Genomic DNA, 23,990 nt, shown 5'->3' with positions numbered 1-23,990 from the left:
TCATCAGCGCAAGGCATCTTGTCATGACTGAGTCTGGAAAACCTCCCTATCCCATCTCCTTCCAACTCAAAAATATTTCACCCCACCCTCATTACTCATACAAATTCCCACTGTTCAATAAATCCAGTCCCAGCCCTTGAACTGGGAACACAGTTCCTGTTGCCCTGGATTTTTATGATTTATTTTTTTTTACAAATCCTGAGAGTTCGATGGTGAGGGAACTCACTGCGAGCCAGCAGCCAAACACACAACAGATGTGGACAGAGAGACACTGCATGGAAACCAGCCCCTCAGCACAAGAGTCCACACTAATCCTAGGTTGCTTCCCCCACATTCTCACTGACTGACCCTGATCCTGCCACTCGTCTACACGCAAGGGCCAACTTAGTGGCCAGTTAACCCATTGACCTGTACAGCTTCAGGATGTGGGAAGAAACCGGAGCACGCAGAGGGAAACCCAGTCACAGGGAGATCATTTAAGGTCCACACAGAGAGTACCCAAGGTCGGGACTGAAACCTGGTCTCTGGTGCTATTTGCTGCCCTCTGGAGCCATCAGGTCCAAGTCCCACACAAAGTGTGATTCTCGGGTTCTATGAGACACTGCCAAACAGTCAGCCCACTTTCATTACCTTAGGGGTACTGCTTTACTAGGCTATTCAGCCCAAACGCCTTCAGCCTCTCTCACTGACATCCCCTCTCCCAACAAGCCAGTGTCTTTCCAACTGCAATGGTGTAAAGCAGTTATCATGCTCACATTATTCCAAGACACAGTCACGGAAACTCCTTCAGCCCAGCTTGTCCACACCAACCAACGACCAAGTTGCCCGAGTTAATCCCATCTGCCTGCTTTGGTCCATATCCCGTTAGACCTCTCCTCCCTCCTATGCCTGATGTCTCACCTTGTTCGGGTCTTTCAGGATGAGGTACTTGCCCTCGTCCAGCTTCATGCAGATGTCGATGACGCAGCGCAGGATCCCCCAGGCGTTCTCCATGCTCAGGTTAATCTGGCTGGCGAACTCGTTGGGCTTGAACTGCTGAGTGCCTAGGATCACGTGACGCGAGGAGTCCTTGATGTGGAATCGCGACACGTACCTTCAAAAACAAAAAGCAGTCATGGGCACAGCAGCAGGTTTTAGTACGATTACGGGGCTAGTTTATGAGGCTCTGAATTGTAGCAGGAAGCTAGAACAGAGAAAGACCAACCTGCAACAGAAGGGATGTTGGGATGGTGCAACACTTTACGGTGTGCTAGCTGAGATCGGGGTTCAATTCCCGCTACTGTCTGCAAGTTTATATGCTCTCCCCGTGACCTCCTGGTTTCCTCCCACATTCCAAAGGCGGACAGGTTAGGGTTTGTGAGTTGTCGGCACGCTATGTTGGTACTAGAGGTGTGGCGACACTTGTCCAGCACAATCCTTGCTGACTTGGTTTCACTCAAACGACACATTTCACTGTATGTTTCGATGTAGATGTGACAAATAAAGCCACTAAAGCCATCCTGGAATTGGACATTTCGGAAGTGTATAAAATCACGGAAGGCATTGATAGGGTGAATGCACAAAGTCTTTTTCCCAGGGAGTGAAAACCAAACATTAGAGGGCACAGGTTTAAGGTAAGAGGGAAATGATTTGAAAGGGATCTGTGGGGCAACAGAAGGCAGTACATACAGTGACCACTTTATTACGTACACCTGCTCATTAATGAAAAATCTAAACAGCCAATTACGTGGCTGAATCTCAGTGCAGTTGTTGTTCAGACCAAACATCAAGTGGGGAAGAAATGTGGTCTAGAATGATTGTTGGTGTCAGATGGGGTGGTTCGAGTATCTCCGAAACTGCTGATCTCCTGGGATTTTCATGCACACCAATCACTTCGAGTTTAGAGAATGGTGCGAAAACACCTTGTTAGTGAGGGAGGTCAGAGGAGAATGAAGAGACTGGTTCAAGCTGACCGGAAGGCGACGGTAATTCAAATAACCACACATTCCAACAGCAGTGTGCAGAACATCTCTGAACGCATAATGTGTCGAACCTTGAAGAGGATGGGTTACAACAGTAGAAGCTGATGAAACATACACCCAGTGACTACCTTACGTGGTACAGGAGGTAGCTGATACAGTGACCACCGAGTGTATTTCAAACGAGCCGCCAGAGGATATAGTTGAGGCAGGTTCATTCAGGAGTACATGGACAGGACAGTTCGGGGGATATACAAGCCTAACATGGCCAATTGGGACTGGCTCAGTCAGGCACCTTGTGGGGGGGGGGGGGGCGGGGTGCGTGTTGAAGGGTCTGTTTCTGTGCTGTATTACCGTCGGTAGCTTAATGCAGATTAGGGGAGCTTTAAGGAAGGTAAGTAATAGCAAGAAGCTAGAATCCCTCAGTACTGCAACCCCGCCCCCCCAACCCGAAGGCAGCAGTCCTCCGGTACTGCCCCTCTGAAGGTGGCGATCCCTCGGTACTGCCCCTCTGAAGGTGGCGATCCCTCGGTACTGCCCCTCTGAAGCTGGCGATCCCTCGGTACTGCCCCTCTGAAGGCGGCCATCCCTCGGTACTGCCCCTCTGAAGGCGGCGATCCCTCGGTACTGCCCCTCTGAAGGTGGCGATCCCTCGGTACTGCCCCTCTGAAGGTGGCGATCCCTCGGTACTGCCCCTCTGAAGCTGGCGATCCCTCGGTACTGCCCCTCTGAAGGTGGCGATCCCTCGGTACTGCCCCTCTGAAGCTGGCGATCCCTCGGTACTGCCCCTCTGAAGGTGGCGATCCCTTGGTACTGCAGAAGAACTGCTGACCTGGACTCTGCGTTGAACCCGTGGACCTGCATCCTCATCTCTGTTCTAAAGAGATGTTCTTGTATCCTGCAGCTGTGCCCTCTGGTCCTGGAGTCCCTCACTATAGGAAACATCCTCTCCAGGTCCACTCTATGTCTTTCAATATTCGATAGGCTACAATGAGACCCCCCCACACATTCTTCTAAACTCCAGGGAGTACAGGCCCACAGTCATCAAATGCTCCTCATATGTTAACTCTTTTATTCCCAGGATCATTCTCATGCACATCCTCATCCCTTCTTAGGAACCACTTATTTCACAGAATGATACCTTCAGGAGAAATCATTCGACCACAGGGCATAATGTGGGGCCCTCTGGAAGAGAAGCCTATTCCACCTGGTCCCACAATCACTCCACATATCCCTGTAAACTATTTTCCTTCGAACCATTTACCCAATTCCCTTCTCAATGATTGAATAGAATCTGCCTCCACAGGCAACACATTTCAAATCACAATAATTCACAGCAGAAGGTTCCAAACACCCCCTCTGGTTCATTTGCCAATTACTGTCAAGCTGTGTCCTAATTACTGACCTTCCTAATGCTGGAAGTTGTTTCTCATTTGTTCTATGTAAAAAAACCTCTGGGACTTTGATCATCTTTATTAAACCTGCTCTCACATCAGGATCTACACCCACATGAAATGCAGTTGCAGGAAAGCAGCATCCATCATCAGGGACCGCCACCACCCAGGTTATGCTCTCCCCTCACTGCTGCATTAGTTAGGTAGGGGTGTATGGGGTGTCAGGGAGGGGTAGCACCTCTGGTGGGGGAACATGTCATGTCCTCTTCAAGGCAGTTAGTCCCACCTTTGGTCCCCACCTGGCACTCAGCTCTCACCTGTGGCTCCCTGTAGCAGTTTGCATGCGACAGCGGCCACACCCCAGGCAACGGCTTCGACAAGCCGGCTAAACCAGGTGAGGGTAGCCGACGGGTCTCAAACCCTCGGTGAGATAGGGAGTTGTCTATCCCAGCATGTGAAGACAGACTCCGGGGGATTGAGCGGACGAGACCGATGGAAGGTCCAACGGTCAAGAAGGCAGTCTCTGCGAGCATCGTGGAACGTGTAGAGCAGGGCAAGACACAGAAGACGTCCTGGTCATCCACTGCGCCCAGTCCCATCTCCAGCCGTCTCGACTCTGTCTTGCCACTGGATCCAGATGGGAATTGGGAAGAGAGAGTGAGGCTGACACTGCGCAACTCTCCCTCACTTAAATCCAAATCACGCGCTAGTCTCGACACCATCAAATGGTGTCAAGGTCCTCATCGACATTGACAATAGACGAACACACACATCAGTTCGATGGTACAGGAGCCTCAGGACTTGCACCACCAGGTTGAGGAACAGTCATTATCCTGCAACTATCAGGTTCTTGAACCAAAGGGGATAACTACACTTGCCCCATCACTGAAATGTACCCACAACCTATGGACTCACTTTCAAGGGCTCTTCACCTCATGTTCTCGTTATTTATTGCTTATTTATTTTTTTCCCCTTTTTTTTTGTATTTGTTTGTTGTCTGGTTGAGTGCCCTAGCTGGATGGGCTTTCATTGATTCAGTTATGGTTCTTATTCTACAGATTTATTGAGTGCGCCCATAAGAAATTGGATATGGTTTTATGTATGTACTTTGACAAGAAAAGTTAATTTGAATTTTGAAGGATCACTTAGCATGGAAATAGGCCCTTCTGCCCATCAAGTCTCTACAGGCCACTGAGCAGCCATCTACACTAATTCTGCATTAACCCTCTCCCCTTTTATTTTGTTCCTGTTAAGTTCAATCCCTCTCTTAGGGCCAACCAGCAGTGAACAATAAACCCACCAACCTGTGCATCTTTGGGGTGTGGGAGGAAACTGGTACACCTGAGGGAAAGTAATACAGTCACTGGGAGAGCATGCAAACTCCACACAGACAGGATTTAACTCAGGGCTGCTGGAGCTGTGAGGCAGCAACTCCACCAGCTGAGCTATTCCCTCTGTTCCAAGGAGAATCACCAAGATCTCTGCTCACTTCCATAACTTGGCTCCCTTAGATCTTTGAATGCACCTGTATTTCTATTTAGAGATCTCCACCTTCCAGCCCACGGAACCAGCACCCACCGATCCAAGCCTAATTAAAGGACAATTCACAATGACTAATTCACCTGCTAACCTGTACACCTTTGGACTGTGGGAAATTTTGTTAGAATCCCTTCCCAAGCCCACCCTTCTTACCCTAGTTTGAGATACTCTGATCCGGCCAGCAATGCACAGCAGGTCCATCGGGCCAGCTTGTAACTGTTGTTCTTCAGCTCGGTGGCAAGGACAGCTCCCCTCTGCGAGTCCAGCTTCTGTCGCCAGTCCACACCATTACAGTACTACCCAGGAGCAGAAATTTAATACAGTCAGTAGTGTCCTGTACCCCAACACAGCCCATACCTATCAAATAGCAGCCATAAAAAGAAAAAATTGTGAGTTTTATTAAAACACTACCCAGAGATTAGATTTTTAGGCCTTTTTTCTCCCTGAAGCATAGGAGAATGAGGGTGATTTGAGTGAATCAACCCTAACATTATGAGGGGTATATATATATAGGATAAATTCAAGCAGACTTTTTCCACTGAGATTGGATGCCAATGGAACTAGAGGTCATAGGTTAAGAGTAAAAGGTGAAACCTGGGGGGGGGGGAGGTGGGAATCTTCGCTCAGAGGGTGTTAAGAGTGTGGAACAAGCTGCCAGATGAAGTGGTGGACGCAGGTTCAATTGCAACATTTAACAGGCATTTGGAATAAGTACATGAAAGGGTTTATGTGCAGGTCGATGGGACTAGGCAGAATAATAGCTTTGCATGGACTAGATGGACTGAAGGGCCCATTTCTGTGCTATAGTGCTCTATGACTTTAGATTTGAGTTTTCGTTTGGTTTGATTTCCAGTATGCCCCAAGTTAGGAGAAGACATACAAGTTCGGACACTCTCTTTAGGAACGTACCATATGCTCTGACACTCTCCCTTAACCGATAGTATTGTCCCTCATTCACTGGTACTCAGACCAAGGCAGGTATCATGTGTAACGTGAACATACGAAAACAACTTTGATTTCTTAAGGTTGTCATCCGGGGGTGGGGGGGGGAGCTTAGTAACTGAGCCTAGCAGAACTGTTTCTACTGCCTAGAGAAGAGACAAAGGCGGGTTACTGGCACCCTAAAACCAGTCGCTTCCAGCAGATGGGGCTCATCGAGGAGGAGAACTCTGATTTCAAACCTCTGCTGCCTTGCAGCTATGCCTACTCATGGGGAAGGGTTCAGGAGTGAACCCAGAGGAAGAAATTTGGAGCTGGAGCCCCAAAGTCAGTCCTACGTTGAGTTCAACGCTGACTGGCGACTCCTGTGATGCTGCTGGTGCCAAACTGCACTGGTCTCTGCCGTTGCTTTGGATTCGTCAGCAGCACGGAGGGGCAGCCTGCTGCATGGGCAACAGTTTGCTCTCCATATCACACTGCCCTGGACAGTTAGGACGCAACATCCATGGTCAACGCCAACCAATGAAGGGCCTTAAAGCAACTTGATTTTGTGCCTTGGGGTAATTTCACCTCACCCCTCAACTCTTACCCTAAGCTCCACTCCCTTCTTAAGAGACATGCACTAAAGCTTTACAAATGACAGGCATCACTATTGAGCGACAAGAACCAGACAGCTCAAAGTCTCTTCCTTGATTTGCAGTTGAGTGCTTCAACTAGTCTCTGCACCTGGTGCTTTTTGAGGGACGAAGGGGGAAGCAGGAAGGATCAGACAGACTTCCAGTTGTTGCGCTGTTTCCCAGCAGCACTGACTCACAACTCGAGCAGCCAAGGTTCCATTCCGAACTCCGGCGCTGTCCATGTGGAGTTTGCACGTTCTCCCTTTGGCCATTTAGGTTTCTTCTGGATGCTTCAGGTTCGTCCCACATCCCAATGACAGACAGGTTGGAAGGTTAACTGGCTACATAAATTTCCCCTAATGTAGGTGGGTGTGTGAGGCCAGCCTCAGGATGGAGCAGCAACACCTGGATAGCAGTCTCCAAACTGATGGCGTGACTATCAATTGCTCCTTCTGATATTAAAAAAATCCACTCCCTTCCTCTATTCCCCACTCTGGCCTAGTATCTCGTCTTACCTGCCAATCACCTTCCGTAAGGTCCCCTCCTATGGTCCATTCTCCTCTTATCAGATTCCTTCATCTCCAGCCCTTGACCTTTCCCACCCACCTGGCTTCACCCATCACCTTCCAGCTAGCCTCCTTCCCCTCACCCCCACTTTATTATTCTGAAGCCTTCCCTTTCCCTTCCAGTCCTGAAGAAGGGTCTCGGCCCAAAATGTCAACTGTTTATTCATTTCAATAGATGCTGCCTGACCCGCTGAGTTCCTCCAGCATTTTGTGTGTGTGACATGTGAGACAGTATAGGTTACAGAAAGCTCAGTGGGGAATAGCACTGACGGGACTGCTCTGAGTGCTGGCACTGATTCAGTGGACTGAGCAATCTCCGTCAATATTGTAAGAGAACATAAAATAGCTAGAGCACATTCAGTAGCGGAGTGATGACTCCACACCCAACCCCACAAATACTCACAAAAGCCACCCATTCCTTAAGATCCCCACCCAGGTGCAGAGCTGGATGAAACACCCAACTGAAAATCAGAGATTTTGAACTGCCTGGTGGCACCTCCAACCTGATGGCACAAATAGCAGTATCTTCTTTCACCGAATTTCACCCCCCACCCAATTCCCAACTCTGATCTTTTACTTCTTCTCACCTGCCTATTACTTCCCCCGGGTCCCCTCCTTCTTCCCTTCCCTTTCTCCTGTGGTCTCCTCTCCCATCCTATCAGATTCTTTTCCTCCAGCTCTTCAACTTTCCCACTCACCTGGCTTCACATATCACCTTCCAGCTAGCCTCTACCCCCCCAACAACTTTTTGATATGGCTTCTCTTCCACTTCCTTCTCAGTCCTAGGGAGGGGTCTCGGCCCAAAACATCCACTTTTACTCTTTTCCATAGATGCTGCCTGACCTGCTGAATTCATTCAACATTTTGTGTGTGTGTTGCTCTGGATTTCCAGCATCTACAGTCTTTCTCGTGTCTGAGGTGTAACTGAAGTTGCTTTGCATTCTTCTGTGAGGAACTAGCTCTCTGGCACAGGGGGAAAAGAGCTTGCACTGGACAATCGCTGGGGCTGATCCTCTCTGCTGGGTTCTGTCACAATCAGTTCCAAGATCTTTCCTTGGTTTTGCATTAGGGTGTAAAATCGTTATCTTCTCATTATTTAACTTTCCTATGCTTACTTGTATTATCTATGTAATCACCTACATACGTGTAATCGTTCAGTGTATTTTTTTTTAGTAACTACTATCTCTATGTTTCTAGAAGCTTCCTAGTTTTTTTTCCCACAGGAGGTGGTGGAAGTCTCAACGTTTGCCAGTGGTGATATCTGCTGCTTGTTTAATCCTTTACTGGTGGTTTTGGTAGCTTTTATAGAAGTTTATTTTTTAGTGATTATTTCATAGGTTATTTGTTATTATGGTGGCTTGATATCTCTCTAGTTTGAGCATTTTTTTGTATACGATGACTGCAACTTTTTTGTTGTTTTTCTTCATTCTTTGATCTTATAACACTTTAATAAATGTTAATAAATAACCAACAAATTTTATGCTCATTCTGGACTTTTGAAGAATCTTTGAATGCAAAATTACCAGAATCCAACACTGGGAAACTAACTTCTTGTCTCGTTACTGCCTTACCCTCGAGTCCCACTCATTTAGAGTCTTGATGTTGACGAACGATACTTCGCCATTGGCTCCTGTCATGACACCGTCGTGTTCACATCGCACGATCAGATCGATGTCATCCCCCAGCTTCCACCTCCGGTATCTGCAGGAGAGTCAGAGCAACCAAGAGTGAGCTGGGGTAGGAAACAGCACCCAAAACTAAAGGACTTCCTTAATGCCCAGCAGGATTACAGCTCTAGGCAGTGTAATGTAGTGGTCATAAACAGGGCAAACAATTCAGGGATCACGAGTTCAAATCCCATCAGTGAACTCTATGTGTCTTTTTCTTTAATTATGTAAGAAAAAAGACAGAAAAAAAAGCTGGAATCAGTAAAAACGACCATGAAGCTTCAAGCTGTCATAGTTCCTGACCCATTTCCTTATGTACCCTTGGGAAAGGAAACGAGCTATTCTTAGCTGCTCCTGAACCAACGTCTGAATCCAGACTCGGACAGCCCAAGGTGGTGGATCTCCCACAGTTTCCTCTGGAGGTAACATCATAAATGCTAGCTTTCTCATAGGCTTCAGAGAGGGGTCGCCTATTCAAGAATTAAATACAGGGGGATTAACTTCTCAAGCAGGTGCAAAAGTTTGGAATTCCCTTTCCCAGGGAGTTATGGAGGCCAAGTCATCAAAATCAGAATCAATGTTTAAGAGAAGTTTGGATGGGTACATGGATGGTAGTGGTAGAGGGCTATGGTCTCAGTGCAGGTCGATGGGAATAGGCAGTTTTAAGTGGTTCAGCATGGACTAGATTGGCCGAAAGATCTGTTCTTGTGCTGTACTCTTCTATGACTATGATATCATGGGTTCACGGACTGTTCAGAAATCTGATGGCAGAGGGGAAGAAGCTGCTCCTAAAATGTGAGCGCGGTTCTTCAGGCTCCTGTACCTCCTTCTTGATGGTAGTAATGAGAAAAGGACATATCATAGATGGTAAGGGTCCTTAGTGATGGATATCTCATTCTCGAAGCAGCGCCCTTTTGAAAGACATCCAGCGAGCAGTTCTGTGGGCAATAACGCCACGTTATTGAAAGAGGTTCAGGGGAGAATGGCCAGACTGGTTCAAGCTGACAGGAAGGCGACAGCAACTCAGATAACCACACATTACAACAGTGGTGTGCAGAAGAGCATCTCTGAATGCACGACACGTCGGAAGTGGATAGGCCACAGCAGAGGACCACACTGGGTTCCACTCCTGAATCTAATAAAGTGGCCGCCCAGTGTACAGTACGTACTTTGATAATAAATTTACTTTCAACTTTGTACCTGTATCCCACTGACGCTACTTCATTCTTATCGACGTCATCCTCCACGAAAGGGTTTGGATTCGGGAATTTGTACTTCTCAGCGCCCTACAAGAACAGGGAGGCAGAAAATGTAAAAACAAAGCTGAAAACAAAATCGTGCCAGAGCCCTGGACGCTGACCAACAATTAATCAACCAGCCACAGTGGGAGCCAGCAACGCCATTTATTTAATTAAGTAAATGTAGATTGCCATGCCGCTGCAGTGGGATTTAAACTTGGGATCACTACTTCTGTCTTTATGACAGCAGGCAGATTAATTTAACTGGAGAGGCTCAGGACTGCAGGATGTGGGCATTCACAGCGACAAACAAAATGCTGGAGGGCCATACAACATCGGTGAAGGGAAATGGACAGTCCGTATCTTCAGTCCAGACCCTTCATCTATGCCATTAACCCAGCATTTAACCTGGTAGTATGGAACAACTCAATAAATTCTTTCTCAACAAGTTATTGTGACCATGTAAGAGGCAGGATAACATGCTGATATCTTGTTATTTTGAAGCAGGGATGCTGGAAATGCAAGAGAGGGTGACTCGTACCCCACCTTGCCCGTTACCTCACACTCTGGCAATCTCAGAAGCTGACAAGAAATTATTCAGCAGCCTTGATGTTTGCGTAAAGCTTCGCTCTGGGCAAGTAGGGAGATTTCAGCCTACAGGGAAGGGATTCCCAGCCTGGGCTCCACAACCCTTTGATTAATGGTATTGGTCTATGGCATAAAACCATTTGGGAACCCCTGCTTTAGAGAGTCAGCCATTAGACGTGACTACCTTCTTTGGGACTCTGCATCCCATGACCCTGGGATGGGGATCAATACTTATGGGTATACTCACCAACAGGGAAAGGTTGCTTCCGCACCCCATATCACATTTTTGCCCAAACCTGAAATTATCTGCAACAACCGGCTCTCCTTTCATTCCTCCAGCGACCTGCCGACTATGCGTGAACTAAGACCCAGACACCTGGCAGCATCTCTGTCAGTGACTGTGGAACTGCAACAGAGTATGCATCATTCCTAGCCTAGGACACAAGCATCTCTCCCTCCATCGACACCCCCAATACGCCAAACTAATCTTTTTACCTTGTTGTTATTTTGGGAGATTTCGATCAGGGCGGCCTGGATAACAAACGACACAGCGCTAGAATGAACTAAAACTGAGCTGAACTGACCCTTTTGGTTTTGTGTTTTATATTCCGTGTTTTCAACCTTTTTTTCTTACCTGTTATGCTTTTTTTGGGGGGCAGGGGTTTATTTATTTATTGGGATACAGCGTGGAACAGGCCCTTCCAGCCCTTTGAGCCTCGCCACCCGACAACCTCCGAATTAATCAAGGACTGTGGGAGAAAACCAGAGCACCCAGAGGAAACCCACTCAGTCACAGGGAGGACATACACAATCCTTACAGACAGCAGTGGGTTTGATGTTATTCTTTGAACAAATTCCATGGCTTTCTTTGTTTCATGGCTGTCCGCGGGAAGACAAATCTCAGGGTTTTATACTGCATGCACACGTTGATAATAACTGGACTTTGAATCTTTGAATTTTGATCAATATCCTAAAACCGGGTATCTGATTGCTTACGATTAGTTTAGGAAAAATATACTGCTGTATGTATCAAGATACAGTGAAAAGCTTGTCGTTCATACAGATCAAATCATTACATAGTGCGCTGAGGGGGACAATGCAGAATAAAATGTAAAAGCTACTGAAAAAGTGCGGTGCAGGTTAACGATAAAATGCAAGATCACAGTGAGGTATTTTGATGTTGAAAGTCCATCTTGTCGTACAAGGGGTGTGGTCAAGAGTCCGAAAACAGTGGGATGGAAGTCATCCTTGAGCTTGCTGGTCCGTGTTTTCAGGTTTTTGTTATCTTTGCCCAATGGGAGACAGAATAGAGGATGTCTGGCACAAACGGGATCTTCAATTACGCTGGCTGCTTTACTGAAGCAGCCAGAAATATAGACGGAGTCCGTAGAGGACAGGCTGGTTCCTGTGATGTGCTGAGCTGCGCCCACAAACGTGCAGTTTTTTTCGGCGGTCACGCGCAGAGTAGTGATATTTTACCAGTGAGAAAGATTCCCGGGAAGAAGCGCCCGAGATTGACAGCGCTGCTCTTTAGAAACATCACGACTGGGTAAGCCAGTCATAAAAGCGGAGGCAATCCTTTCATTCGCAGGTCATTTAATAAGGCGCTAAAACGTCAATCCGCAGGATTAGGTCAGCAAACCTTCCGAGACTGGAGGAGGTGGTGTTGTTTTTAATGTCTTCAGCCGTGCACAGCCTAAACCGAATTGTTAAAACAAGTAGGTGTTTCACATTTAACCAACCTTTCCGGATGCAGCAGAATGGAATCTCATTTTAATCAAAGAAGGGTACTGCAGCGAAGGAAACCATTTAACCCTTCGTACCCTACTTTGCTCAGTCAACAGAGCCCGAATTTCTTTTATTCTGAGCCTTTTAAATAACTGAATCTGCCTCCATTGCTTTTTCACACAGTGCCGTTCACAGCACAACACACTATATGAAAAGAAATTCCGTTTTAAAGACATTTGGGCAGATACATGGAGACAAAAGGTTCAGAAGGACATGGGCCAAAAGGAACACCATCAGGTCAGCATTGTCGAGTTGGCCGAAGGGCCTGTTTCTGCACGATTACTCTACGACTCTCTGTTGAATAATGTTACCTTTGTCCTTTCCCAGAGTTTTAATAATTGATTGATCTGCACAAAGAGAAGTTTTTTTAGAACGGAAAAGCCGGAACATTGGGGCAGCTCCACTCTGTCAACCTTGGAAGTGCAGGTAAAGTGGAACAAAGTCATCACAGCTGGGGTCTTCCTTGCTGCAGTGGATGACGGTGACTTCTGTGGCTTGTTATGATCGTCACTCTCCAGGAAGTGTTGCAGAACCGCCTTCCCGGCCGCGAGATTGTACCGTTGACCTCAGCTGCCCAGCCCACTGGAGCTGAATTTATATGCTAGTACAGGCATGTCCCTATCTCACTAGGGTATGAGGCCGCTGGCGACCCTCACCTAGTTTAGCCCACCTGTTGAAATGACTGTTGTTGCATGCAAACAGTCACTTTGGAGCCACAAGTGAGAGCTCAGTGGCCGGTGGGGACCAAAGGTGAGTGAGCTACCCCAGAATGGACACGTCCTTTCACCAGAGGTGCCATAGACGATTAAAAATGCCTCCGCAACTGGATACAAATTAGAACATGTATTAACAAATCTCCCTCCGACCTGCACCAGTGGCCACTTTATTAGGTACACCTGCTCGTTAATGCAAATATATAATTATTCCTGCAGTCCTGATCAAAAAGCTACAAAGCCTGGGCCCACTCTACAATTGGATCCTCACCTTCCTAACCTAACTGGAAGACCACAATCTGTGCGGATTGGAAATAACATCGCTGACAATCAACACTGGCGCACCTCAGGGATGTATGCTTAACCCACTGCTCTACTCTCTCTCTACATCCATGGCTGTGTGGCTCGGCACAGCCCAAATGCCATCTAAAAATTTGCTGAAGATATAACCATTGCTGGCAGAATCTCAGATGGTGACGAGAGGGCGTACAGGAGCGAGATATACCAGCTGGTTGAGTGGTGTCGCAGCAACAATCTTGCACTCAGCATTAGTAAGACCGAAGGGCTGATTGTGGTCTTCAGAAAGGGAAGACCTCACAGAGGGATCAGAAGTGGGAAGAGTGAGCAATTTCAAGTTCATGGGTGTTAATATCTCGAGGACCTAACCTGATCCTAACATACTGATGCAGCTATAACGAAGGCAAGATAGCAGCTATATTTATACAAATACCTGGGGATACGAATTGACAATCAACTGGACTGGTCAAAGAACACTGAGGCTGTCTACAAGAAGGGTCAGAGCCGTCCCTATTTCCTGAGGAGACTGAGGTCCTTTAACATCTGTCGGACGATGCTGAGGATGTTCTACGAGTCTGTGGTGGCCAGTGCTATCATGTCTGCTGTTGTGTGCTGGGGCAGCAGGCTGAGGGTGACAGACACCAACAGAATCAACAAACTCATTCGTAAGGCCAGTGATGTTGTGGGGATGGAACTGGACTCTCTCACGGTGGTGTCCAAAAAGAGGATTGCAAGTTGCATGCCATCTTGGACATAATGTACTGGGTGGGCAGAGGAGTACATTCAGCCAGAGACTCATTCCACCGAGATGCAACACTGAGCATCATAGGAAGTCATTCCTGCCTGTGACCATCAAACTTTACAACTCCTCCCTTGGAGGGTCAGACACCCTGAGCCGATAGGCTGGTCCTGGACTTATTTCCTGGCATAATTTACATATTACTAATTATTTATGGTTTTATTACTATTTAATTATTTATGGTGCAACTAACGAAAACCAATTTCCCTCGGAATCAATAAAGTATGACTATGACTATTTCATTAGGAGTTCGAGAAGATTTGGTTTATCACCTAAAACACTTGAAAACATCTACAGATGTACCATGGAGAGCATGCTGACTGGCTTCATCAACATCTGGTATGGGGGGGGGAGGGCTACTGCACAGGATCAAAGTAAGACACAGAAAGTTGTAAACTTAGTCGGCTCCATCATGGGCATCAGCCACCATAGTATCCAAGACATCTTCAAGGAACGGTGCCTCAGAAATGCAGCACCATTATTAAGGATCCCCATCACCCAGGACACACCCTCTTATTGTTACCGCAGGAAAGAGGTACAGAAGTCTGAAGACACACACTCAATGACTCAGGACCAGCATCCCTTCTGCCATCCAATTTCTGAATGTGACACTACCTGACTACTTTTCTTGCAGTACTTATGTAACTATTCAATATGTATATAATTACTGTAATGCACAGTATTTTTCTATTATTATCATGTATTACATTTTAGCGCTGATGCCAAGTTAACAAATTTCATGACATATGCCAATGATATTAAACCTGATTCTGATAATCAATCAACTCAGTGCATAAAAAGCATGCAGGCATGATCAAGAGATTTAGTTGTTGTTCAGACCGAACATCAGAATGGAGGAAGAAATGTGATCTAATTGACTGACTGTCGAATGATTCGTGGTGCCAGACAGGGTGGTTTGAGTAGCTTACAAACTGCTGATCCCAAAAGTCTCTAGTTTTGAGAATGATGTGAAAAACAAAAAAACACATCCAGTGAGAGGCAGTCCTGTGGGTGAAAATGCCTTGTTAATGAGAGAGGTCAGAGGAGATTGGCCAAACAAGAAGTTAACTCAGCTAGTATAACAGCAGTGTGCACTAAAGCTTGTCTGAACACACAAGACAAACCTTGAAGAGGATGGGCTACAGCAGCAGAAAATTATAAACGCACACTTAGTGGCCACTTAATGAAGTACAGCAGGTTCATAATAAAGTGGCCACCAAGTGTACAATCAAATGAGAATACTGCTTTCTATCCAGTTTTCCCACATCCACCCAAAGCCCTCAATAACATTTCTGAGATAGAACGGAAACACCACTCTCTCTTACTAGCATCTTTAAGTGAGAGGCAAGAAACAAGTTTGGGGTGAGCCCTTCCTTACCATCTTCAGGCACTGCTGGGAGAAGTTGTGGTTGATGTAGGTGGCCTCCATGGCTAGGTTACGGGGCGAGTTGAAAGAATTCCCTTCATCCTGAGGGGGTTCATTCGCAGTCTCGCTGACCGTCAGTAGGTCTGAATGATTTAAAAGAGCTAATTACTCAGTGGCTTTGTTTCTGAGCATCGCACCCAATTCGCCATTCAGATAACTAAGATTTTAAACTGCAGGTTAACGAGAGGCTGAGGGGACACAATACATTAAAAAACACTAAGACAAAAGATTCTGCAGATGTTGGAAATCTTGAGCAACGCACACAAAATGCTGGAAGAACTCAGCAAGTCAAGCAGCATCCATAGAGGGGAATAACTCGTCAACATTTTCAGCCAAGACCCTTTATCAGGACTGGAAACGAAGGATGCAGAAGCCAGAATAAGAAGATGGGGGGGGGGGGGGGGAGGAGTATAAGCTGGCAGGTGAAACCAAGTGAGGGAGGGAGCAAGAAGCTGGGAGGTGACAGGTGGAAGAGGTGAAGGGTTGAAGGAGAATTCTGATAGGAGAGGAGAGCGGAGCATGGGAGAAAGAGGAGGAGGGTCACCCAGGTGGAGGTGATGGGCAGGTGAGGAGAAGAAAAGGAGTGAGAGGACAACCAGAACAGGGAATGGAAAAAGGCAGCGAGGAGGGGTAGAGAAGTGAGGAAAGGTGGAAGAAATTACCCGAAGTTAGAGAAATCAATGTTCATGTCATCAGGTTGGAGGCTACCCAAATGAAATACGAGGTGTTGCTCCTCCAACCTGAGTGTGGCCTCATCGTGACAGTAGAGGAGGCCACGGACCAACATGTTGAAATGGGAATTGGAATGCAAATTGAAAAGAATGGCCACCGGGAAATTCCGCCTGTTGTGGTGGACAGAACAAAGGGGCACAGCAGTTCTGACTGGACTGTCACACGTGTCCTTACCGAAGTCAGAGTGATCGCGTTTGTCGAAGAACAGCTTGGAACCGACTCGCTGCACGATGATATCCCAAGAATACACAGATCTGGTGGAGCACATCAGTGTGGCCAGGATGGCGTCCGTCGCAAATACGTTTCCCTGAGTCTTGGCGAGCTGGAAACAAACACAGGCACTGAACTAGGTAGCAGGCAATATATCCCTCCTTCCAATCTGGCAGCAGCAGACACACCACCTCAACGTCCACCGGGCCACAGGATTCGCGTTGTCAACACCCAACAAATTTCAGGATTAACACTGGCCCGAGTTTTTGTTGTGTTTGACATTAACCTGTAACTACACACAGAAAAGGAGTGCAGGTAAACGCAAGAAAGTCTGCAGATGCTGGAGATCCAGAGTAACACAGACAAAATTCTGGAGGACCTCAGCAGGTCAGGCAGCGTCTATGGAGGGGAATAAAGAGCTGATGTTTTGGGCCGAGACCCTTCATCAGGACTCAATAAAGAATCTTAATCCAAAATGCTGGCTTTTTATTTCTCTTCAGGAATGCCAGTAGTCCCAAGCTCCAATCCTAATTAAATTTCACCCATCATGCAAGAGGTACAGAAGCCCGAAGTCCCACACCACCAGGTTCAGTTACAGTTACTTCCCTTTGTTCAGTTTTTGAACCAGTGGGCACAACCTTCATCACTAGAGTGTAGAAACATTCCAAACACTTTGATAACTCTGCACTACAAGGGGAATTACTTTTGTTCTAATTGTTCTTGTTAAAAGTTGTGTATGACTGACGCTTATTTTATGCTTTTCTTGTCAAGGCTGCTTACATGAAGCTAGGTGCCTGCGAACGCTGCTGTAAGTCAGCTTTTCCCGGCACTGGTGTGTGACAATAAACTTGACTTTGAGAAAAGTTTACCCCTTCCCTCCAATAGCACTGCACAGTCAGCATTGTTGGAACGTGTGTCTGTCTGCAGACTGCTGGGAACAGCACCATCAATTTGTGGGACACGTCACCCAGGAAGTTGGGCTATACTTTTTTTTTTGCGTGACTACATGTGTGCTCGCTACCTTGAATGTGCTGAGTATGTTTGGCCCCAGAAGAACGTTGTTCCACTTGGCTGTATTCATGTACGGTTGAATGATAATTAAACTGGAATGTGATCTTTAATTTGAACGTGGAGCTCTTAGGTGAAAGGAACAGGAGTTAAATAAAACAGCCAAAAAAGGGCTGTCAATAATCGGTGGGAGATGGGGTAACTTTAATATTCTCAAGACTACACCAGACATCCTCTGAACTGTTCACTAAAGTTACAGCAATCAGTCCCCTGGGTTACGTTCAGGAGGGCAATATCTCCTGCTTCCCCCCCAGACAACTCCCATCAATAATAACGTGTGTAAAATCAATCTGTTACTTGGACCAAATCAGCCTCTAGCCACGACTGACAAGAGGAAATCATCTCTCCGCCTGCAGTCTGTTCAGATTTGAGTTGTCATTCTGCACAGATCTTTGTTGCTTTGTGTGAAGATTATGAGATGCTCCTGCCCCACAGGAGTGGCAAACAACGCCGGATCAGTCTGCTAACCTTGCGAATTACAGGGTCATCAGTGGTGGTAACGGTGTGGAAAATCCTCTTGATACTTCTCAATTGCTTCTCGTTCCGCGTGGTAATTCGGTCAAAGGCCTTATCGTAGTACTCCAAGGTACCGCAGCACTCTCTGAGGGGATAAAAGACAGCATATAACATCAACACCATGAACAGATCAGCCGTTCTGATGGCACAGTTGAGATATAAATTCCAAGCAGTACACTGGAATCGCTAAGGAATGACCCACTCAACAGACTTGTTTAATGTCTTATAGCACATCTGACAACACAACAGTCCCTCAACACACGTGCAAGTCAGCTGAAACTATGGGGCGAAACACTGACAGCAGACAGTACTGTGCGACCACGGGGTTTCTAATGAGACTGGAGAGAGCTGCGGAACAGTTGCATCGCAGAAATCACAATTACACTCAAAATGTCAACTGCGCAAATCTACTGCCAGCAAGAGGCATCACAACAACGAACCAGAGGAGGTCACCTATCTGCTTCATTTAAGCTGGGCAAGGTTAGGTGGGCAATTCTTGTAGAGTGGGAAACGAGAGAGAAAATGAATTAGCCACGTGAAATGGCAGAGCAGACTCGATGGGCCAAGCCCAAGTCTGCTCCTACAGCTTATGGTTTATGGAATCAAGGTTCATGTTAAAAACACTCACATATCACTGGGGTCAGCCACTTCCATGTATCTCATCTTCATCAGCCTTGGGAAGTCCATCTCCTCCTTCACTTCCCAGTCACTCCGCACTTCAACTGAAGAATCCCTTGGCTTCAGCTGTGTCAGTAACAAACAAGGGACACGTGAACAAGCCCAGACAACAAGTTCTGTTTATGCAGATCCTTTATAGGGCAGCACGGTTGGAGTAATGCTTTACAGCACCAGTGACTGGATTCAATTCTGCCGCTCTAAGGAGCTTGTACACCCACCCTCCATCCCCCCCCCTGACCCCCTCCCACATTCTAAAGACGTACGGGTTGCTATTTTGCGGGTACGTTAGGTTGGTACCAAAAGCATGGCGACACCTGCAGGCTGCTGCCAGCACATGCCCAGACTGTGTTTGCTCTTGACACAAGCAAGGCTTCTCACTGCCTTCTGACGTATCAATGGACACGCTGCAGGTATCTCTTTGAAGTATCAGAAGTGTTGCAAAGTTCAAGGAATATTACCAATTACACAAGAAAAGCCACTGAGCTTCACAAGGACATTAAGCCAGGCGTCTCAAGATTAAAGGAGCTTTTTTAAAGGAGGAAAGATGATTTGAGAGGATTACAGAAGAAGTTCTAGAGATTAAGGCCTATTAGTGGCGGCGCAGTTAAATTTAGAAATCAGCAAAGTTTCGGGCTTCAAAAAAATTGAAAGATCCCAAGGGTTAGAGGAATGGAGAAGATTTGCAGACGAGGTAGAACTGTGGAGGGTTATTAAAGTGCTGTAACTGTCCATTACACACACAGGACTAAAGCTCTCAAACACAGAGGGCAGTGTAAAATCCCTCGTTTTTGTTCACAATAACAATGCCCACCCTATTACAAAAACCAGCAATGTTAAATCTTGGTCAGCCAGGAAGTCCAGTTTTTAAACATCTCAAATGTCACCCACCCAAACATGTGGGCCAACTGGGACATCCATTATATTTTCAATTACTCCAGCTCATCAGCTGCCTGACTAAGTGGGCATTCATTGTCTCAAAATGGGTCTCCAGTTGCAATCCCTTCCAAGTCAAAAAGAGGATGAATCCATTCAATAAACTTAAGTTTATATATTAAGTTTATATATAAGTTTATAGAAGTTAAAATAAGTTCCATGCCTGTAGGACCAAACCTACCCAGAGATTTGAATCGTGCCCACTTATCCTACCAGAGAAGGGACCCCGGGTAGCCGACCCATTGAAGAAGGAATAATCAACCCATCTACTGCATGTGTCCATCAGACAGATACTAAACATACTTGCAATCCATCAGAATGGACACAGGAAAATCATTTATCAATTAATGTGCAAAAAATCTCCAGTCAATATTCTGAAACAGCTTGTTAACAAGAAGCAAAATACAGCATCAGCTGTTGAATACTGAAATAGCCACAGAAACCTCACTCTCTCTCACACACACACACTCACACACACACTCACACACACTCACTCACACACACACACACACACACTCTCACACACACACACACTCTCTCACACACACACACTCTCTCACACACACACACTCTCTCACACACAGCCTTTCCAACAACGTGTGGAACTGTTCATCCTCAAATTCCTTAATCTCAGACTGGACCAACACCTTTTAGCTTCTTGAAGGAAAGGCAAAGTTTGAATACTGACCTGGTTTTTCTGGTCCCACTTTTGCCGCACACCAAACTGCTTCTGAAATTTCTTCTGCAGTCTCAAACGGTCTCTAGAACGACAGCATGGACGAATGCGTGAGATAACAGGGAAACAACTCCAATTGTCTAAACACTAAATCCAAGTGTGCAGCCACGCAGTCGATCTTCCAGGCTCACGGAATCCCAAGCAATGGCTAGCTGCTCAACTCAGGAAGGCATCATACCAGAATCTTGCCAAGAGCTTTCCACTACTCTAACTCAAGCACAGGAAGACTTCAGTCTGTGAAAAGCACAGGCAAGTCTGTAGGAAGGATACGTCTTCAAGGAGGCCAGTTCTACCTAAGAGTCAGTGTCATCTAACTACAAAGAGTTGCACACATTATGTTTAAACATTCTCCGTCGTATCGCTCTGTACACCAGTCAATGTACACCGGTCAATTCTTATGTTCTCACTAAATAAATCCCCGATTCCAACAATAATTTATAAGGATGTTACCAAGGGTTGAGGAGAGTGCAGGAGAATGAGGGAAGATTTGATAAAAGTATATAAAATTATGAGTGGTATAGATTGGGTAAATGCAAGCAAACTTTCGCCGCTGAGGTTGACTGAGACTACAACTAGAGGTAGTGGGTTAAGGGTGAAAGGTGAAATGTTAAAGGGGAACATGAGGGGGAACTTCTTCACTCAGAGGGTGGTAAGAGTGTGGAACAAACTGCCAGCGGGAGTAGTGGATGTGGGTTCAATTTCAACACTTAAAAAAAGCTTGGACAGGTACATGGATGGGAGGGGTACGGAGGCTATGGTCCAGGCTGCAGGTCAATGGGTCAAGGCAGACGGGTCAAAGAGCCTGTTTCGGTGCTCTGCGTCTCTAATAATGTGAATGGGGATTGGGTTTCACTTAATTGGGAAAAAGTTTTTTTTATATGTTGAAAGAGAGAGAAATTGGTCATCTTGACTCGAACACGAATCCTACTTCATTCCCAGTCACTATCTATGATATGGATGTACATGTCAGGTGGATCATGAGTATTGAATTTAGCCCTTTAATATGCCAGGTCTTTCCAAGAACAATCCCGTTTGTCTCACTCTTCCCTCATATTCCTGCAGAATCCTTCTTCATTCATTCCCCCCCCGAAAACCATTATTAAACCAGTTTCCACTACCTGGTAAGGCAACTCCAAGTCCTGCCCAATCACATCATCAAGAGGAAATTGAAGACTCCTATAGGCAAATAGGCTGCCAACTGATGCACGGAGCAATAATTGGGGGAGCAGGAGGATGAACAACAGCAGGGTGCTTGAGGGAATAAAGATCGGTTGCTGCAATGGCTGCTCACCTCTCTTTCTGCTTGGCACTCTTTGGAAGGGTTTGCATGTTGAACTGCAGCAGCTGACGCCGATCTTTCTCCCGCCTCATGTTTCTTTGCTGAAAACGTTCAAACAAGCATCAGTCCTGCACTGAGTGGATTACTGACGAACATTCGTTCTATCCCACACACACAACCTGCGAGTTAACGATGAGCGTGGGTGACACAGTGGCCCAACTGACAGAGCCACTGCCCCAAGATGCCAGTACCTAGGCTCGCAGATATGAGCACGTAGTGGTGAGCACGATGCTTTACAGTACAGACAATCCAGATTCATTTCCCTCCGCTGCCTGTAAGGAGCCTGTACGCTCTCCCCGTGACGTGGGTTTCTTCCCACAATCCAAAGATGTACCGGTTGGTAGGTTAATTAAACTTTAGTAGGTTTTGAACCCATGCTCGATACTCAGATCCCCATATTAGTAGGGTGACCCAACCATTATACCTCCGCAGATTGTTTTAAAGTCTAACTTTCTTGGACCTGTCCCAAGATCTCATTAACTTTCACCAATCCCAAGGACACTCCCCAACTCCACCTGAAGTAGACACAGCTCCCAAGAGGCTTTACCTGAGCGAATCGCATGCGGTTCCTCTGGTACGCGGTCTTCTGGGTGCGAGCAGTATCAACGAGCTGGAAGCTGGTCTCATCCTCCTCGTGGAAGTAGGCATACTGACTGCCGCCGCCGAACTGGGAGGAATACTTGTCTGTGGGGGAGAGGAAGTGAGTGAGAGAGCGCTTTGCTAGCAATACTGCGGTATCTTTGCATGCCAGGAAGAAGTTGCATTTCTACAGTGTCATACACCAGCACTACATCCCGTGGCCTGCACAGCCAATTAAATTATTCAAAAGGGTAATCACTGATTCACAGTGAATTTCCCCACACACCTAGCCAATTTCCCCGCACACACACAGCAGATTCAGATTCATTTATTCATTACATGTACATTTGAAAGATGCAATGAAATGCATTTTCTGTGTCAACAACCAACACAACCTAGGAATGTCACCACGCTGTCTGGCACCAACATAGCACGTCCGAAGTGTTCAGTAGCCCAACACAAGCAACAGCAACACCACCACCAAAAAAGAAATCAAACAAGCCCCCTTTCTCACACACACACCCGCATCCCTCCAATTCCTAGGACATGTCATCTTCAAAGTCCTTCACCCTGAACACACAGGCTCTCAGACACTGGCTGCGGACTTGCAGTTGCAGACATCGGGCCTTGACTTCTGGACTCGTCAAGTTTCGTCTAAATCCTGCCCAGGATTTGCCAACTGGTGGTGGGGTGGGTCAGTAACCCTTGTCCAACCCAACACCCACCCACAGGATTAAACGCCTTCTACTGCAGAGCACGCTGACTCCAGCTCCAGCCCACTCCAATGCAGCTCCGACTCCTAGACTCCAACATTTACTGCCCATTACCTCCAACTCCACTCCTCGCAGTTCCTAAACCCTAACCTGCCCCCCAACTCCCTAGGCTGCCCCCAAAACCACCCCTACAAACCTGACGCTAACAATTAAATCTGCAAATTTAGCAACGAGGTTTTGACCCGATAATCTGTCATACTTTTGCTGAGTTGGGGAAAAATGTTGGCTCTGGATAAAGATGCAGTCATGATGGATTTAACCTTACCCAATATGTGTGCTTGCCAGAAAACCCCAGAATTGGAATTGGGACTGCGTTCGGTTTAGCAGGGGCCAAGAGGGAAAGAAGTAACATTCCTGCAGATAGACAGGCAGCAGCTACAAAATATACAACTGTATCTGTTCTACCAGAAAAGGGCAAGAAACCCTGGGTAGGGGAGAATATCGAACAAAAGCACACTGGTACTTACTGGTGTATCTCTTATCCTGATAGGTAGCTCCTGTCCAATCAGCAACCTGCAAAGATAAATAGTTACACCATCTTAAGAGTGAACAAACCAAATTAACTTCCTAACATGCGAACTGCGCTTGCTGTCTTGTATTTGTGAAGACTAGGCCCCCAGTCGCAGCGTCGCCCACTTACAGCTGCTAGGAGAGAGGAGTTGGAGCTAGTGCGTTTCTCCAGGGGCGCTGTGGCGCGGTGTTTAGGCTGCAGTCGGCGCCGTCCCCGAGTGTTCGCTCGGCAAAACGCAAGCTCAAATGCGGTCCACTGCAGATTTCTGCGGCATTCACGGAGTCAGGGACTGGGCATTTTTTTGCATGGCTGTATCTTACTGATATCTTTATGTGCTTGTAGTGATATTTTTACTAAATTGGTACGCGTCTTTCTCAGAGTTTTTA

General features: G+C 46.7%; 1 protein-coding gene across 2 annotated transcripts in view; it reads right to left on the bottom strand.

Annotated features, from left to right (window-relative positions):
• The window catches only part of eif3d (eukaryotic translation initiation factor 3, subunit D), a 31,942-nt gene that overhangs the window by 333 nt on the left and 7,619 nt on the right, over positions 1-23,990 (bottom strand). For both annotated transcript variants that reach the window (XM_063062824.1, XM_063062825.1), the window contains exons 3-14: positions 23,561-23,606; positions 22,289-22,425; positions 21,694-21,782; positions 20,355-20,427; positions 18,684-18,799; positions 18,008-18,140; positions 16,436-16,583; positions 15,482-15,612; positions 9,881-9,966; positions 8,585-8,714; positions 5,045-5,187; positions 901-1,093 (exon numbers count right to left, since the gene is read on the bottom strand). In XM_063062824.1, the coding sequence (XP_062918894.1) occupies positions 901-1,093; positions 5,045-5,187; positions 8,585-8,714; positions 9,881-9,966; positions 15,482-15,612; positions 16,436-16,583; positions 18,008-18,140; positions 18,684-18,799; positions 20,355-20,427; positions 21,694-21,782; positions 22,289-22,425; positions 23,561-23,606 (1,425 nt within the window). The remainder of the gene's footprint in view (positions 1-900; positions 1,094-5,044; positions 5,188-8,584; positions 8,715-9,880; positions 9,967-15,481; positions 15,613-16,435; positions 16,584-18,007; positions 18,141-18,683; positions 18,800-20,354; positions 20,428-21,693; positions 21,783-22,288; positions 22,426-23,560; positions 23,607-23,990) is intronic.

Source organism: Mobula hypostoma, chromosome 11 (genome assembly GCF_963921235.1).
Source record: "Mobula hypostoma chromosome 11, sMobHyp1.1, whole genome shotgun sequence".
Lineage (NCBI taxonomy): Eukaryota > Metazoa > Chordata > Chondrichthyes > Myliobatiformes > Myliobatidae > Mobula > Mobula hypostoma.
The sequence above is the reverse complement of the archived record's forward strand: the minus strand, read 5'-3'. Positions and strand labels throughout refer to the sequence as shown.